The sequence below is a fragment of the Harpia harpyja genome, chromosome 17 (assembly GCF_026419915.1).
Source record: "Harpia harpyja isolate bHarHar1 chromosome 17, bHarHar1 primary haplotype, whole genome shotgun sequence".
In the NCBI taxonomy this organism is placed as follows: Eukaryota; Metazoa; Chordata; class Aves; order Accipitriformes; family Accipitridae; genus Harpia; species Harpia harpyja.
The window spans coordinates 28,197,517-28,214,567 of record NC_068956.1 but is presented as its reverse complement, the minus strand read 5'-3'; the positions used below and the strand labels follow the sequence as shown (position 1 = coordinate 28,214,567).

Here is a 17,051-nt window from a genome sequence, read left to right as displayed (position 1 = left end):
AATCATCACCTAGATGGTAATGGTTATTTCCAGGTGAAGGTAATTTATGATTTTATCAATTACTCCTTCCCACCCTCCCTGTACATCTAGGACAAAAGTAATCCCCCCCCTTTTTTTTTTTAAAGGATTAATTCAGTTTGAAGCCAGCTAATGATCTTTTAGTGAATTTAGTTTATTTCACAATTTGTTTTTATTTTATTACCCTAAACACATGGCAAAATTGAGCATTTAAGTAATACACACAGTTCCCATGTAGTGGTGAAATGCCTGCATAATATACAAATTTGAAAATGTAGTATTTTGTATCAATGCATGAAAAATGCTGCTATTTTAGCAAGGCAGCATCAACACACAATATTTTAACAAATGGATGTGTAATTTATAAAGCTGTATCACCTATCTGTCTATACACACACACACACATATATTTATTATCCAGAATAGAGGGAAATGGTGAACTGCAAAATTATTGTTCTATAGAATGGCTCTGCAGTGTCATAAACCAGGATAAGAGCTAAAAACCACAGAGACCATTCAGTGGAATTGCAGCCTAATTAATGCTGTGCCTGTTTTATGTTTTTATATGAAAGATGGCAAAGAAAACGTCTTCATTTTCAAATGATGCCTAAAAGGTTTGTTTTAAAAAATATCTCCCAATGTACTTTTATCTAAAGACTGATAGTACAGCCTGCATCTCAAGATGGCTTGGTGTGCACTCTCTCATACTTGTCAATATTTACAATGAAGCATCTGCAAAATCTTTTATTCAGCAACCCTGATGTCATTCTTGTGACTACAGACAACTAAAGTCTTTCCTGTGAGTCTTGCACTTTTGCTTATAGCAAATATTTTCCCAGTAAATACAGTGAAAACAGTAAAGACACAGCATTTTACCATTAATTGCCTGGCTGAAAGTCATATTAATGTTTAGCCAATTGCTAGTCCATACATTCATACCTTTCAAATAAAATCGTGCAAAACAGGTTTCTTTGCTAGCTAGCTAGAAGTAATAGTAGAGGCAAAGTAAAGTAATCTCTGTTGCTGAATGGCTAGAACAAGGAATTGAGCTTTTACTGCCAAACTACATTTGTAGCTTCCAGTGCCTGCTAGCCACATTACTTCAGAGAAGCCTCTTTGTCCCTTCTGGGCCTCATTTTTTCCCCTTTCAAAGACCAATATTAACTGCAGATGCTTACAGGATGCTCAAGATAAAATATTTAGTATGAAAGAAATAGTTGCAGATATTATATGCACAGACAAGGCATCACATTCAAATACTGTAATTACTATTGACAATAATGCAACATTTACAAAATATTTCTCCCTTTTTCATGAAGCATTCTATTAGGCTACTCTGCCTGCCTGAGCTGTGATCATCTAAGAACTTACAAGTTACTAAGAACATTGGAGTGGATAAAAATATCAGCCTATTTCAATACAAGATTTAAAAAAAAAAAAAAAAAAAAGGAAATGAAGCTCAGGACCTACTGAAGGAAGAAGTAAACAGAGTAATGAGGAGATGACTTCTGGTATCATTTGGCATGCAAACAAATGGTGGCCATGCAAAACAGATTTACAAATATCAATGACTAGCCATCATAAAGCATGTAGTTTTGTTACATTAACCAGGATGCATAACCATGATCCTAATGGTCTATTTCAAACGAAATCTTAAATACCTATAAAAGATTATTCTTACTTGTTACTACTTCTCTAATAAAATTAGCATTTCAAATGTAACATATTATAAACACTCTGTATATCAAAGCTTAACAGTTTCGATTATAGATCTAAATTTTTTGAAGGAATTAGCAGAGAGGGGACAGGAGTCTCTAAAGAAGAAAAAGTCAGCTGTAAATAGTGGTTTGTATTATTAACAACAATTTCTAATATGACCACTAGGTGGAAATATTGTACTTACAGTTGGAGAAGTGGCTGCTGACAGCAATGGTAAAATTCCTCCACAAGCAATAATAATATTGTCTACCATCTGGGAAATGAGGTGTATTGTGTTGTGTACAAAAATAATATTTTCATTGCTATTGACAAAGTCCATCACAGACTTTGTGGAGTGACTGCAAGAATAGAAGAAAGGATGGATTAAAAACAAACAGTTAAAATAAAAGTTTAGATAAATTTATTCTTCGCAACCAGACCGTGAATGTTTCTTTGATATAGAGCCAAAATCTGGTCTACAAAACTTTGCATGTAAATTGTCTAAAAATATGAACAGGACTAGTCCACTGAACAAATTGATTGCTATCTATTTTCACACCAGGATTAGTTTCAGATTCCCAGTTGAGAACAACAGCTTGTAACCTTTTATTCCCATCAACCAGTACTTCGCTTCATAGTTCTGCTGAAAGCAGTGGGGTGGTTTCTTCAGTGTGAAGGTTATTATTTAATTTTAAGAGTTCACCATACTGCACCAGTGCCATTTGAAGCACCCTTGATAACACCTAATGATAACAACCTGCTAGTGTTTTAAAGAAGAAACTTGATAATATGGTGATACCTTGATCTAATATTAACTTTATTAACTAATATTAAATTTAGCATTAGCAATAGCTTTGCAAGCCACAGATGTTAATAAGATTAGCTGAAATCTCAGCAACTCCTAACTGGTGAGAAATTGTTCCATGAAACGGTCACTCCCCAAAAATATAAAACACTGTGTGAAGACATTGAGGAATACTCAGTGAATAAGTATGTTCTTTTCCCAAACCAACATTGTTGCCAGCCCACAAACAAAAATTAAAGGCTTCAGTTGAAAATATACAAACTGAACTTTAATCTCCAAGCATTACCCTAAACACAAAGTACAAACCCCTCCCACATATTTGGCCAAAAAAAATTATCAAAAATGTCTATTTCCTAGTGACTATCATAGGACAGTTCACCAAACTGGAAATTAAATGCAATATAAATTGGTCCTTGGGTATAACTATGCTCAAGTTTTCTGAAAATGAACTATTCTGTCCTGGAAATTCGATTAAGTAGTGTCTATTACACCTAAAGGGCTCTGATAACAATAAGTTATTGAGTATCTCCGTTAAAGTGTACAAAAAAACTAGGAAATCGCATTGCTATCATAAAATATAATATAATCACCAAGACTAACCACAACCAGGAGCTGGCATGCAAGAAAAAAAATTTGTCAACTGGAAAGAGCGATTCCTTAGAAAATGTTATAGGAAAGAAGTTTTATTTATAAGGTTTGCAGGTAGAGAAGCTCTGTTTTAATTGATCCGTTGAAGAAAATGGCCATTAGCAGACACACAAGTCTCCCTCGCGTCTGAAACAGAAGCAGCAGATTCTAACGCTAAACATAAGCTGAAAGAGCAGATCACTTTAGTTCAGTATGTATGAGTTATAGAATCCCTCAAGAAAACAGAAATTGTTACCTGTGAAATAGAGCTGTTACAGGCTGGGAAGGGGTGAAAAGAGAAGATGCAAGATACAGAAGGGCACTTCAGCTAACACCAACTCTTTCCCTTCCCACTATCCCAGTAACATCCTCTCTACAACACATCTAATTTTCCCTTGTCAATGGAAACACAAATCAGGAGTTAAAGAAGAAACAACTGCCTACCTTCTCCAAACATGTACATCTGTTTCTAGTGCAAAAAGCAAGTCTGTCAGGAGCCGCTGGTGCATGGGAGACCATTTAAACTCTGGAATTCGAAACATAGTTGTGCGTGGACCTGGACTAAACTGTCGTCGCTGCTCTTCTGTCATTGGCATTCCTCGAAATCCCAAGTCAACACGTAAATCCCGGTCTTGCTGGGTGACAGATCGACCCTGTACTGCCTACATCAACAAGAAATTCAAAAATCATGTTAACGTTTTGTAATGTGTTTCTGAATGGATCGCAGAATTTGAGAAAGAATAGGCTAAAACTGGACTCGAGCACAAACTACAGGAAATATTGGTATTCCAAGGCAGGCAGTATCCTTCAGTAAAGGAGCTGCTCCAATTCAAATGAATCAGCACCGAGGGGCTACGGCTGCCCTTCCGTGCAGCTATTCACCAATGGTTTACACGCAGGTACTTCACTTGAAGTATTACAGAAAACACCAAATGCAGCACGTACAAGGTCAGCAGCGACATGACTTTGTTTACGGGAAACAACTATTCTTTTGTGCCAATAACACAATTTTCTTTGAATATTTGACTCAAATATTCATGGACAAACTACACAGTGATGGCTTCAAGGAATCAGAGTACTTTTAGACAGCTCCTCATTTTCCCAAACCAATGTATTTATCTGGTCTTTTTAGCAGGATCATTACAGAATTAAGTCGAGTCTCCCAAATCTCATTTTGCCAATTTTGTAACACTTTGTTAATTGGTGAACAGTTTTATGGATCCTCAGGACATTCTTTAGATTGGTGGTGGATGTGAATTTCATTCCCTTTCAATACCTACATAGCCATGACTGTTTCCGCTTGGTGATTAGGATAAAAGATACACATAAAGCATATGATGGAGAATACTTTGAAGGAAAAAGTAGTAAAGAACAAACATTTTGACTGAATTTGAGGCAAATACACATAACGAAACTACTTACGATGTGTAACATCTCTGAAAGGAAGAAATACAGAGTCTGATCCTTGAAATTATTTTAAAGTGACTTTAGATTAGCTTAAAACTGGCAAAATAGAAAAATATACTTGCTTTGCTCACATATTCATTTCCTGATCTTAGCATGCTGTTTTAAATCTGGACGTTTAAAAGCAAAAAGACATTTATGAAATATTTAAGCTAGCAGTGTAAAAATGGACATGGCATTGGACTTGAGCTGGAAAGCTTAGATCTTTAGTCTAATTTTGATCTTCTGTGGCCAGCATTTTGAGAGCAGGGCAGGTTTCCTTCATTCAATTTGACCTACTGGGATCAAAATTGTTACTGTTGCTTTCATTTCCTATGGTTTTCTTAAAGTTATCTTTAAATGGTTCTTTTCTTTTTTTTCTTAGACTTAATCTAAGATTTGAATGTTTTGCATCTGCATAGTGCTTTCAATTCTATTTTCAGGCTTTCTTAGTTGGGACCATAGGAAAGAGCTAATTTTATATTCTTCAATATTTGATCTATTATTGATAAAGGCATTAATTCTTCTTAGAAGTAAGCAGGAGTTCCCATCTCTACTTTGTTGTGCAATATGTTGCTTCCTTTCAGTCCATTTGGACAAAAGATAGCTAACTCCTTCCTCAGAAGGTGGGGAGCTGATTGTAGATCTTGTTTTAGAGAATCTGAGGTTAGCAACTCCATTCGCATACCACTTGTTCTCTTTTGGGTACAACTACAGGTGGTTGTCATGTCAGCAGCAGTAATGGTTTAACCGTACCATAACAGGAGAGCTTTACCTAGCCAGTAATACTGTATTTGCGAGAATGGGCTTTCATATGTATTGTGTAAACCACCATGAAACCCAACTATCTACACTCGGGTGGCCAGTCTTTAAGTCATTTTCAGTGTTTTCAGTGGTCTCAAAGAGATTAAACGTAATGTGGCAGTTCCCACGCATGTTGCAATCAAAACTCCAACCTCGGGCTCCACTGTAGACATGTTAAAATTAACATTGCTCTTTACTCATTGAAACAATAATGCTTGATTTATGTTTTATTTAATACATATTTCCATCTTTTTTTATTAAGGTTAACTTCATTTAAACAGAAAAGATATAACTATGGACGGCTTACAGTTCACAGGGTATTTTGAAACACCCTAAGAAGACATCAGAAAATAACAACTCTGGTGGTTACACAGTTGATAATTGTTTTTAAGAAAATTATTTAAAAGAGATATTAATGGCTGCAGACTTAAATCAATTCATTGTAGTTTATAATTGATTTTGGTGGGAAGTAACTGTAATTCAAGTAGCATAAGGAAAATCAAGGGAGTTAACTTGTAGAATCAGACTCTTGAAGAGTACACAGTTTGTAGATAATTTGCAGACCCAAATGATATGTTAGGAAATTTCTGAGTAGCTAAGAATAAAACATTTGGAAAACATTTTGTTCTCCTATCTTACAAGGATCTGATAAAAGTTCATTAAGATTTATGTATCATTTTAATCCTAACAAATAATTATAGGCTTGAGGAATTTACATTTTTATAATAATTCAACTGTTATAGGTAAAATTCATCAAGAAAAGAGGTTAAATAACATTAAAGTCCCTAAGTCACGCCAACAGGATTTTTTACAGTAGCTAGTACAAAGTCAGGTTATGTTTTTCATTAAAGATTTATCTTACAAATTTACTGTGTTTCTGGGTGCATATATGTACATAGCAAATGAATACTAGCATTTCACTTGTCTTTTACTCTTTAAACAAAAATCCATATTTCATAATAAAAACTGACTGATTCTTTTTCTTGCTATCCTCGATTCATTCCATTTATCAGTTTCCATGGTATTAACCGTCTTAAAGTTAAGATGTAAAATAAGGTGTTTGGGAACTGGTAGTGATAGATACACTATTCCTGTCAAGAGCTTTCAGGGCTTGTTCTTTATTACACAGAATGCTTTTAAATATAAGGATGCCTACGCAATGCCTGATGGTCTGTCACTGATGTTATGAGGATTTTCACAGTTTTGGAAAAATGCTTACGAGAGAACCCCAAACTTTTCTTATAATACCTGTCTAGGGAATGCAAGAAGCTCCATCTACTTTTCAAAACAGAGGTTCTCACCATAGAAGAGAGACTTAGAAGAGTGTTCTTTCTGTATGTCAGAACCCACTGGCCTGAGTAACTGGGGTTTTTAAAAATTTTTTTTTAAAGGGAAAGTGTTTGTTTTGGAAACCACGGATTGTTTAAATAAATTAAAATGTCCATTCACTGGAGTTTTTCTGAAAGTATTGTCTCCCTGAAAAACAAAGCAGGCAGGCTGATCTGTGTTCTTTCATCAGATGACATGTACTTTGAGTGTACTTAAGTGTGTCTCTGAAGCTCTTTCTTCTGACAATTTGGTACACACTACACAGTACTGGGTAGAACAATTTTTGCAATTTTTGCAATTTTTGTTTGGCTTTTCTTCTATAGTTTCAGGAAGTCTGCTTGACTTTAAAATCCTAGAAGATAAGTACTGGTGTACATACTGGACATATAGTCAGCTAGTAAAATCTTGAAGGTACTCAGTTCTTCCATCTGATAACATACTTGAAAATACGTGCTACAGTCTCTGAACAATGCCAGTGAGGAAATTAATCCTGTGCTTTAAAAATTCAGAGAGATCCTACATTTTGCAGTGTATACAGAGTACAAGTTCTTTCAAAGAGTAGTCTTCTGTCTTGGCCTTCCCATTTTCAGAATGCTATGGCGCTCGCAAAACCACTAATTTCTCAGAATTTTTCAGAGGGAGACCTAGACAAGAAAGGATCTCCAAGAAGAAAGTAGATACTTCTTTTATTAATCATCTCTGGTCTGGAAATCAAGTCACAGTTTTTCTTCTGTTATCCCTGAACTATTCTTTTTCTTGTGTTAGGATCAAATATGTAGATTATTTATGCCAGTGTTTCTGTACAGGAAGAAAGAAAGTGTACTAAAGTGCTGTAAGACTACACTGAGAAAGGTACAGCAAGAGTAAAAAACACTTCAGTGTGTATTTCACAGTAAAATATAGGTATTTCTAATCTTAAGACATACTAACAAGAAAGTCTAAAGCAGAATTCTAAGAATATCAGTTAATCTGTCCAGAAGAACTAAGGAAAATGGATGAGAGGTTCTCTTAGCTAAATTATTTTTAAACTAAAGCATCCACAATTGCAATACATATTTTCTATACAGACATGAAAGACTTCACAATCCTTACATGTTGTGGCATTTTCAAAGCAAATGGGCTTGGAGGATGGACACCTTTCATATAATTAAAGAAATATACTTCAAACATCTCTCAGATCTCATACTATCAATTTATCCAGCAGCAATGAACAGCGATTACATCAGACACATACACAGCTACAGCACTTGAAACTTACCTGGGTTGTGGTAGTTGTCTGGATCTTTCGTATCTCCTTTCCTGCTTCCTTACCATCATCAGATCTTTCTGTATCTGATATTATGCTTCCTGCATCAACGCTAGGTACAGTTTTGCTACCAGAAGACTCTGTCTCAAGAGTAGTGGCAGTCATTTCAGCATATTCTAATCCTTTAGATGATGAAGCCAACTCCCTCTCAGAAATGCTACTCATTCCATCTGAAGTTGTGTGAATCTTGAACTCCTTGTCCTCTATTATACTTGAAGCACATGTTATATCTACACTACCCGTCATATGTGCAAGCAATCCCAAATCATCATTTACACCAAGATGCATCTGTGTCTCTTGCACATTTGGAATAGAAATGTGATTACTTGAAAGTTCAGGTAGAAGTTTCTCCTCTTGACTAGGTATTTTATCAAAGAGAAATGAGGTACTGTTAGTAGTGGAAGGTTCATCTTTCTCATCAGCCAGAGTTATTAATGGACCATTATCTTTCTCCTCATTCTTCTTAATAATACCCACACTTCCATGAACATTGTTTTGGAGCTTCTCAACAGCAGCACTATATACATTATCTAGAAGAGATTCGACTTCTACAAGTGCACCATTTTCTCCAGTTACCAGTGTCTCTGGTGATAAATCCATATCATCAAGTTTTACTTCAGTAGCTTCTACCTTTTCAGCTTTTATATCAACTAAAAGGTCATGAACTTCTACATGCACTCCTCCTCCTGGTCTCTCAGCACTTCCAAGCACATCATCTGACACCTTTGTAGCCATGAGCAAGTCCCTCGTATCTGTACTGACAGGGTAGTCCGTTTCACTTTCTGGACTTTGACTTTGTGAAAGGTCTTCTATCTCTCGTATTTCCATTCCACCTTTTGCTCCTGTTGTCTGAGAGGAAAGACCCGAGATGGTGCTCACGTTCCCCTTCTTCCCCTTTTTTATGTTTTCTTCCTCTTGCCTTTGATACTCTTCATACATTTTTGCTAGATACTCCTTGTGAGCCTCATATGTGACCTTAAAAAGAAAAGAACAGATTATGTGGATGAATATACATGCTACATGAACTTGGACAAAACCTAACAAGAATCTTAACAAGATATTACATATGGCTTACAAATTGTTTCACAGCAAAGGACCTACAAGGATGACAAAAAAAATGCCACCTTGCCATGTATAGAGATAGCCACGAGATGGCACTAAATCACTTTACAGCTTATCTTTATCGCTAGTCCCTTTGGGGGAGTTACCAGTACTAAAAAAACATCCACGAGCCATTTCTTACCTTGGAATGAGCTATTGAAAGAGTATCCACCCACACTCTCCAGCCTCCCCATTCATATTTTATTGCATGATACAACAGAATACGGAAAATGTTGTAAACCATCTCTGTGATCTTCTGCTCTTCAGAGTTCTTAGGGTTAATGTATCCCAGAGAAAACATCCAGTCCTGCCACACTGAACACTGAAGTAAACATCTGAAGTGAAATAATTAGGTCAAAATATATCCAAAGAAAGCTGCTTTATTTTAACATTATGATGTCAAAATGGGAAGAACAGCTCTGAACATCAATCCAATAGTAGGAAGAAACTTAAAAATACTTCAGGATGAATAAAAATGCGAAGCATATTCTAAACAGAGGAACCCAATCTTAGTTGCTGGACTGAAAAAAGTTACCACAAACCTATTCCATTTATTTTTTATATATTCCATTTAATATACAGTATAAAATTCTACATAGAGTATAACAGATTGCTATTGCCCACAAATCAAGGATGAGAAAATACTCTTTGTAGTGACATACCTTCTGTTTTCGCGGCTATTACTAAAGAGTTTTATCATATCAGATAAGAATAAACGTCGAACTTCCATCAGCTCTGCACTTGGTGTGGAGTTTTTTAACAGCGTTGCCACCACCTTAAGAATCACTTTGAAAGAATAAATTAGTTATGTAACACATTTTAACAACATTTTAAAAAGAAAAGTTACTGACAGCAACTAATGTAAGTAGTAACTGAAACCCATATGTATTTGAGATACACAAATGAATTGTTCTTGCTTCCTGAACCATATTCTTTCAAAAAAACCCACAACCTCTATGCAATACATTTATCATACAAACATAATATATTGTCCTTACTTGGATTCTGAATTTTCACTGTAGAATCTGGCTCCGGATGTGGTTTATGAACAACTTGAGTGCACACTTGTTCTGTCAAAATCTAAAACAGAGCATTAAGTTCCTTTTACCATTTTTAATTAAATGCTACAGCATTTCTTTGTTCATTTTTAAAGTTGTTAAGAACACTTACCATGGCCACACTGTCACTTCAAATAAAACATTTTGGTAAAATATTTTTGTTCTTGAAGAAGGGAAACGAGCAATTCCGTGCAAGGATCAAGATTTTCATGGTTGTACAGTGGCTGGTTAACTAACTTTTTCGTTAGCTGACTAAATACACTATAAAGGTGTTTTAAAGATTTTTCATTCATATTCCTCATAGTGTTATACATTCAGAGATCAAAAATTCCTTTATGAGCACTGTACATCAAAAGTTATTCTCATACATTCCATCCATAACCAGACCCAGTAATTCTTAAAAGTGGGTTTGGTTTTCCCCAGCTAGGAAAGAGGAACAGTCACAGCATTCCACGGGGATAATCCTGGGGCTTCACATAATGAGCAAGACAGATGATTCTCCTGTTCCATGAACTGTACCTGACAAACTAATTAATCTGTATTGAGGCAACATCACAGACCTTTCACACTGGGACACCTGTCACTGTTTCAATTCATGCAACTTTATTTTTAAGAACAAGCTAAAAATTTAACAATATTAATACGAGATTCTCAATGAGTACATTCAAGCAAATGTATTTCAAAATAGAATAATTTCACTGGTAATTCTTATTTATTTTAAAGCATAACTTTAGCTCAATCATTAATCAATAATCAATAAACAAACTAATGTCAGTTGTAAACACAATTATCTTTGAATGGGTCTTTACATATTGGTATTTAAAATAGAATGCAAATATGCCTTTGCTTTTTATGAGAGAACACAGAAAACATCCGCATCAGTTCCTTGGCAAATCTTTTGTACTTATGGCACTCAACTCCTTTTTCTCCTCCTCTGGTCATTTTTTAAAATGTAAACGTCTGTGGATGCTGGACCTCATGAGGCCTTTAATTTTGTCACTGAGTTATGTATTTTCTGAGAATACCAGTCACAGAAGTTCTCAGAAATCTGAATGCAGGGACATCTAGAATGTGACACCCAAATGGTCAAACCACACAGGGTAAGCTTAGATATGTGCAATAAAAAAGAACTTGACATCTGAGTAAGTCATTGGCAAATAGGTGACATTTAGGTTTTTACAGTCATAGGAGGTTTTGTACATCACTCAGACTCAGAACCCGAAATACCAAGCACTCCTTTAGTCTTCTGTGTCTTTTCTGGAACCAATCCTGACTACCTAGCCATTACACCTATTTGTGACTAAAAAAACCACATTAAAAAAAAAAAAAAAAAAAAAAAAATCTTTCTAGTGCATAAGATCCTCAGAAATTGTAAAAGATTCAATTCTAAGTCACCTTTTTAAAAATAATTGAAGGTTGGACATGATCTTTACGCATTTGCAGGCATAAGGACATGGGTTTCGACCAACTTGATGTTGACAATATTTTGCTTTACTAAAATTGCTCATCATCAAAACTTAACTTTCTACAAGAGCCTGGTAGAACAGTCGAATGCTTTGAGGTCACATTAATTCGCCTCAAGCAGCACCTGTTACATAAAAGTGGTTGTGTTCAGTTATCATTTTGGCATACTATCAGCATTACTAGTTAAAAAAGAAAAACATCACTTTTCGAAATTTTGTAAACTTGAAAGAATGGCACAAAAAAGAAAAAGAAAAAAAGGCATCTTTTTGGCTCCAGCGCTTTCCATTTCAATGGAAACAAACTCCTCCAAACAATGGAGGAGTAAGAGCAATTGGAGGTCTGCAGTAATTTTATTTTTTTTTTGTGGAAACTGATGTACATCTTAAATAGCAGGATGCCTTCCATCACCCTTTGTAATGCTATAAGTGGAAAGTTTTATAGAGAATATGTTAAAAATTATGACATTGTTAATACAAATATCCAAAGCACTGCAAAATACATTCTGAACCAAGAAATCCTTTCTTAAAATTTCTACTAAAATTTTCTCAGAAGTCTTAAGAATCAGGATATTGTAAAGCACAGAGTCACAACAACATAATTAAGTCATAATTGTTACAATAGACATGACAATCTCTATGTTTAATAATTTGTACCTCATAAAGCGTGTTATATGTTGTAACGGTCACTGTATTTGTATGCAGCATCAACCTTTCTCCAAGAAGCGTGAAAAGACTGTGAGTATGCATGATTTCAACCTTTCGCCTGGAAGAGAAAATAAAAACATTAGGAAAATGCTAAGCATGTTGAACATTTTAAGTAAATGCAAAAAAACCAAAAGCCCAATATTTTGATGTTGTACTAGAAAGTTCTTAAACTCATTGTTCTGTAAATATTATGAAATAAACATCAAGATCTTTCCCAATATGAACGCAATTGTAGTAATGCACAAAGGTTCTCAGAAAGCAATGTCGTATTTGGGATGGGCTTTTGTATAAAAGAAATGACACACCATTCTCACCCTCCATGACTTTCACAGAGGAAAAAGACAAAGGAATCCGTTTCTATCTTGCTCAGGCTGAGAGAGTTCAAGATGTTCATAGGCTGGCTAAAATGTGATCACTGCCGAACATATCTTTTGTCACTCTCTCAAGGACTTGGGACAATCCAAGCTCAGAGTTTCCAACATCAATACTAACACGTACAGATTTATCAGTACTGCCATTCTCTTTATATAGCATTCTCTCATGCAGCCAAAATAATCAAATCCTGGAATAACATACGTTACAATGCAAAGGAAATAAAATCCTGAAAAGTTATGAAATTCCAAGTGATTGAAGTGGATTTTGTAGCTAGGATGAAAAACTACTCAAATCTTAAAAAGCGGAGAAGAAAGCAGCTCACATCAGTGAATTCCATCTGTCCCCAAACACTACTTTTAAAATTGGATATAACATCATAAATAAACAGTACTTCTCTTAAATTGCATCATTAAATTTATCTCCTACTGTAATGAATATGAAATAAAAGACATTGTTCAAAATAATTAATAATCTATATTAAAGCAGCAGAAAAATATGAAATAAGATAAAATACAGTAAAGTTTCTGTAAAATTTCATGCATTCAAAAGCTAAGAAACTCCCTTTTCACGATTACTGATGATAATAACACAGGTTTAAATTACATACATTCATTCTAGAACTTTTGAAATTAATACATTATATTATAATTTTCAAATAACCACAAAAGAGAGAGGCAACAACTTCTAACAGTGTGTACTCTTCTGCGCACAGAAGAGAGTTCATGAGTTACTTATGAGACAAACTACAGGTATTCAACCTTGTGAGCCATGATGTAGCACACGGCAGTGAAAATTCATTGGAAGGTTTAAATGAGCAGATAAAACCCAAAAGTAAATAACGGACTATGATTTCAGTGGTGGCATAGAAAAAAGCAAAGATGGCAGAGAAGGAAAAGAACAGGACTTTGCCAACTGTTAAGGTTAGACAAAGTAGTCTATCATCACAGATCACAAAGAAAAATCAATTAAGTTATCCAGGCTCTCATCTAACACATTATTGGTCACTTCTCCTGAGAATCAATTACCTCCACTCTATAGCTTAATCTGCAATGAATATATATGAACTACAGCAACGGTAATTGGTTTTGTACCTACACATTTGTACTTAATATTGTATTGGTTCAGATTTCATACATCACATTATAACATCTCTATGCAATTCTGCTTTAGTGTATTAAAATACAATGCCTGTTTCCTCTACTGTGAAACAGAAATTTAAGTGCTTTGTGATTTATGTAGCTTATAATTTTATAATCGCTTAGAATTTCCTGTAGTTGACTACAGTTTTATAAAATCCTCTGTATGCAAGCGTACGTATGTGCACAAACAGGCACAGCTCACAAGTGCTAGCTGTAAGATATGAAAGGTGGGGGGCATTTTTACTTGCTGAAATCTACATAAAATGTGAACATCTACAGATGTTCGGAGGTCTGAAATTTAAAAAGAAAAACTTTGAAAGTTACACAGAATATTCAAGTGGATTTCAATGACTTCAATTACATGAAAAATAAAGTTAATTTTGTGCTAAGTACTTTCACTCAACAATGGAAACTACACTGATAAATCCATAATTACAAGTAGATGCTAAGGACCAGAAAATGAAATTTCAGCTTCTTTTTCTGTAATGTTCCACTGACAGAGTTTGCTACTTGATTTACTGGATAAGCTATAAAGATTTTAAACAAATGTACTTATTTGGACACAACCAGGCTTCTGCACAAGTCAAACCTTCATCTGGTGTATCTTAATCCGACTCCTATCAATGTGAATGATTTTCAGCAAGTAATGTTTGAAAAGCCCTCGGAGATTTTTGAGTGGACTATCAATTTGCTTTATTAATTCCCAGAACACTACTTGGCTTGCTGGAGCCCAGAAGAAAAATCCCATTTGGGAGCATATTCTCGGCTAACTGTCTCTCAATTATACAGTCATACTTTATAGATCTCGCTGAGAACAGCGTGCCTAGCAATACTGCACTCTGGCTGGGCTCCGAGCTCCTTTCCCTCCTAAGGAGGTTTTACCTGATGAAGTCTCTTGTGAAGCACACGGCTAATTTTTATACCGCATAGTCTCCCTCCAGAACATCGTTTTGGGTTAACCCCAGCAGGAAGCCAAACACCACGTGGAGAAGGGGAAAAGTGAGCAGCAGCAGGTTACGCAGCACCGCATGCTTTTTAATTCTTTCTTAACACCAAAATATGGAAGATGAGACTAAGTACGACTATTTTGTGACACCAGTTCTTTTTAAATGTATTTCTTGCTGCCACATTTTATATGTGAATACTTCTTGCCTAGAGGTATGTCCTTACCTCTTTTTTTTTTACCATTTACTTAGCCTGTTTGCTTTTCCTTCTGAAACTTTCCCATGTGAATAACGTATTCTTCTATTTCATTTTTCCCATCATTTTAAAGCTATTTTTAAAAGAACTGCCCTGAAACTTTTATTGCAATGACACTGAAAATTCCAGTAACAAATTTTTGATGACACTCATATGTTTCCTGTTATCCTTAGCTGAACGTGCAATATACATTTATAAAATGTATTTTTGGAAAATGTTTTTCAATCATTTTAAGACTCGAATTTCAGCATATCATATGTTTGGTGGACAATCACAGTATCTTTTAAAATGTCATAGTACTAACAAGTTAACTGGAAAATTAATTTTATCCTGATGTATAAAGGTAACAGAGTGCGCAAATTATTGATCAGAAAACCTAACAATTTTATTTTAATTAATTTCTAAAGACTGTTAAAGAATATACAGTAATCATAACAAAAAGACAAGAAGAATTGTGAACTTAAATACACCATTATAAAAATTTTTAAACTACACTTACTTATGACCCAAGTGTTTAAGAAAATATCCAAGGACCTTCAAAGCTTGCACCCATATACTCTCACTTTTGGAAGCCAATAACTTATAAATTACTCTAAAAAAGAAAAAGAAATTCAACAAGTTTTTTTCGGTTTATTACTAAACATCACATATATAGATTGTATTTCACTGAACAGAGATATTTCTTAATAAATAAAACTATAAAAGTAGCAATTTACACAAAATTGAAGGATATACTGAAAGCACCAAGCACAGTGTAAGGGTTTGATTATGAATTCTTTAGGTTAGAGAGATGGTGGCTTTTGGTTCAGTTCAATGTTTTATAACAGAAAGTGACAACCTTATCTTATACTTCTACCTTGGACCAATCAAATAAACCACAGTCTGAGCAGTTGTAGCTTAAGACAAGGGAAGCAGACTGGAGCACATAAGGTCAGATTCTGGAGTTTCTTGGAGTACCTGGGTGCTACTGAAAATCTCTTTTCATTCTTAAAAATCCTACTCAATATCCTTTCTACACAGGATAGGGTACCTGCATTTAATCACAAGATGTTTATACTGAAATCTCATTTGTCAAAAGAAAAATATGGCAATATGTTACACAAAATCCCATATACACCTATGAAGCCGCATTCTCATTACATCTAAATTTGAAGTAGAAAAAGAAAAATATACCCTCTATCCTCTAGGATACCTATATCCTAAATTCTGGATAAAAAAGGCCTCAACATTTAACTAATTTAATTTAGTACTTACTTAATTATTATGATTGGTTTAAGCACAAATTCTACAGTCTTTCAGAAAGGAAACCAGCCTTGATTTGAAGGCACCAAGAGACAGAAAACATTACCCTTCCCCTAGAGTGGTCTTCATCAAATTTTTAAATTTATATTTTAGTTTTCCATTTGAATTAGCTGAGCTTCAGCTTTTAGCCATTCTTTTTAGACTTTCTCCACTAAAGAGCACTTTAGCAGACAATATCTTCTTCTCTTCAGAGGACTTATGCCATTATCAAATGACCTCTGAGGCTTTTGTCCTCTGATAACCTAAGCAGACAAACCCCTAATTCTATGTAAGGCGCTTTTTTTTCTTAATACTTAAATGTTGCAATTCTGTGCATTCTCTCTACTTTTTCAACACAGACTTTTAAACACAGAGACTGCATCATCAAACAATTTTAATATTGGTACCACAAATGTTCCATAAAGATCTCTTAAATCCTCTAGATCAGTCTTACCCTTCTTCGAAAGCTGTCAGGAATAGTATTCTGTCTGAATACAGCCAACTATAGGCAGAAAACAACGTCCTAACCGTGAGTACAGTGAGTCTTCTCCTCAACTACCATTGCCATTCAAACAGTTTTAAGTACAAGTATTTGTACAAAGGTCTTAGTATTTTGGCCAAACAGAGCTTGAATTTAACAGGAAGTAGATTTTTCTTTTCCCCCTGTTTTACAAGCCCCTTGCATTTTCCAATATATTT

At 34.9% G+C, this 17,051-nt stretch overlaps 1 protein-coding gene across 6 annotated transcripts in view; it reads right to left on the bottom strand.

The window, feature by feature from the left end:
- NBEA (neurobeachin) overlaps positions 1-17,051 on the bottom strand; it is a 511,508-nt gene that overhangs the window by 334,955 nt on the left and 159,502 nt on the right. For all 6 annotated transcript variants that reach the window (XM_052812195.1, XM_052812196.1, XM_052812200.1 and 3 more), the window contains exons 17-24: positions 15,571-15,663; positions 12,307-12,415; positions 10,130-10,211; positions 9,794-9,917; positions 9,274-9,466; positions 7,983-9,005; positions 3,593-3,810; positions 1,922-2,075 (exon numbers count right to left, since the gene is read on the bottom strand). In XM_052812195.1, coding sequence (XP_052668155.1) covers positions 1,922-2,075; positions 3,593-3,810; positions 7,983-9,005; positions 9,274-9,466; positions 9,794-9,917; positions 10,130-10,211; positions 12,307-12,415; positions 15,571-15,663 — 1,996 coding nt within the window. The remainder of the gene's footprint in view (positions 1-1,921; positions 2,076-3,592; positions 3,811-7,982; positions 9,006-9,273; positions 9,467-9,793; positions 9,918-10,129; positions 10,212-12,306; positions 12,416-15,570; positions 15,664-17,051) is intronic.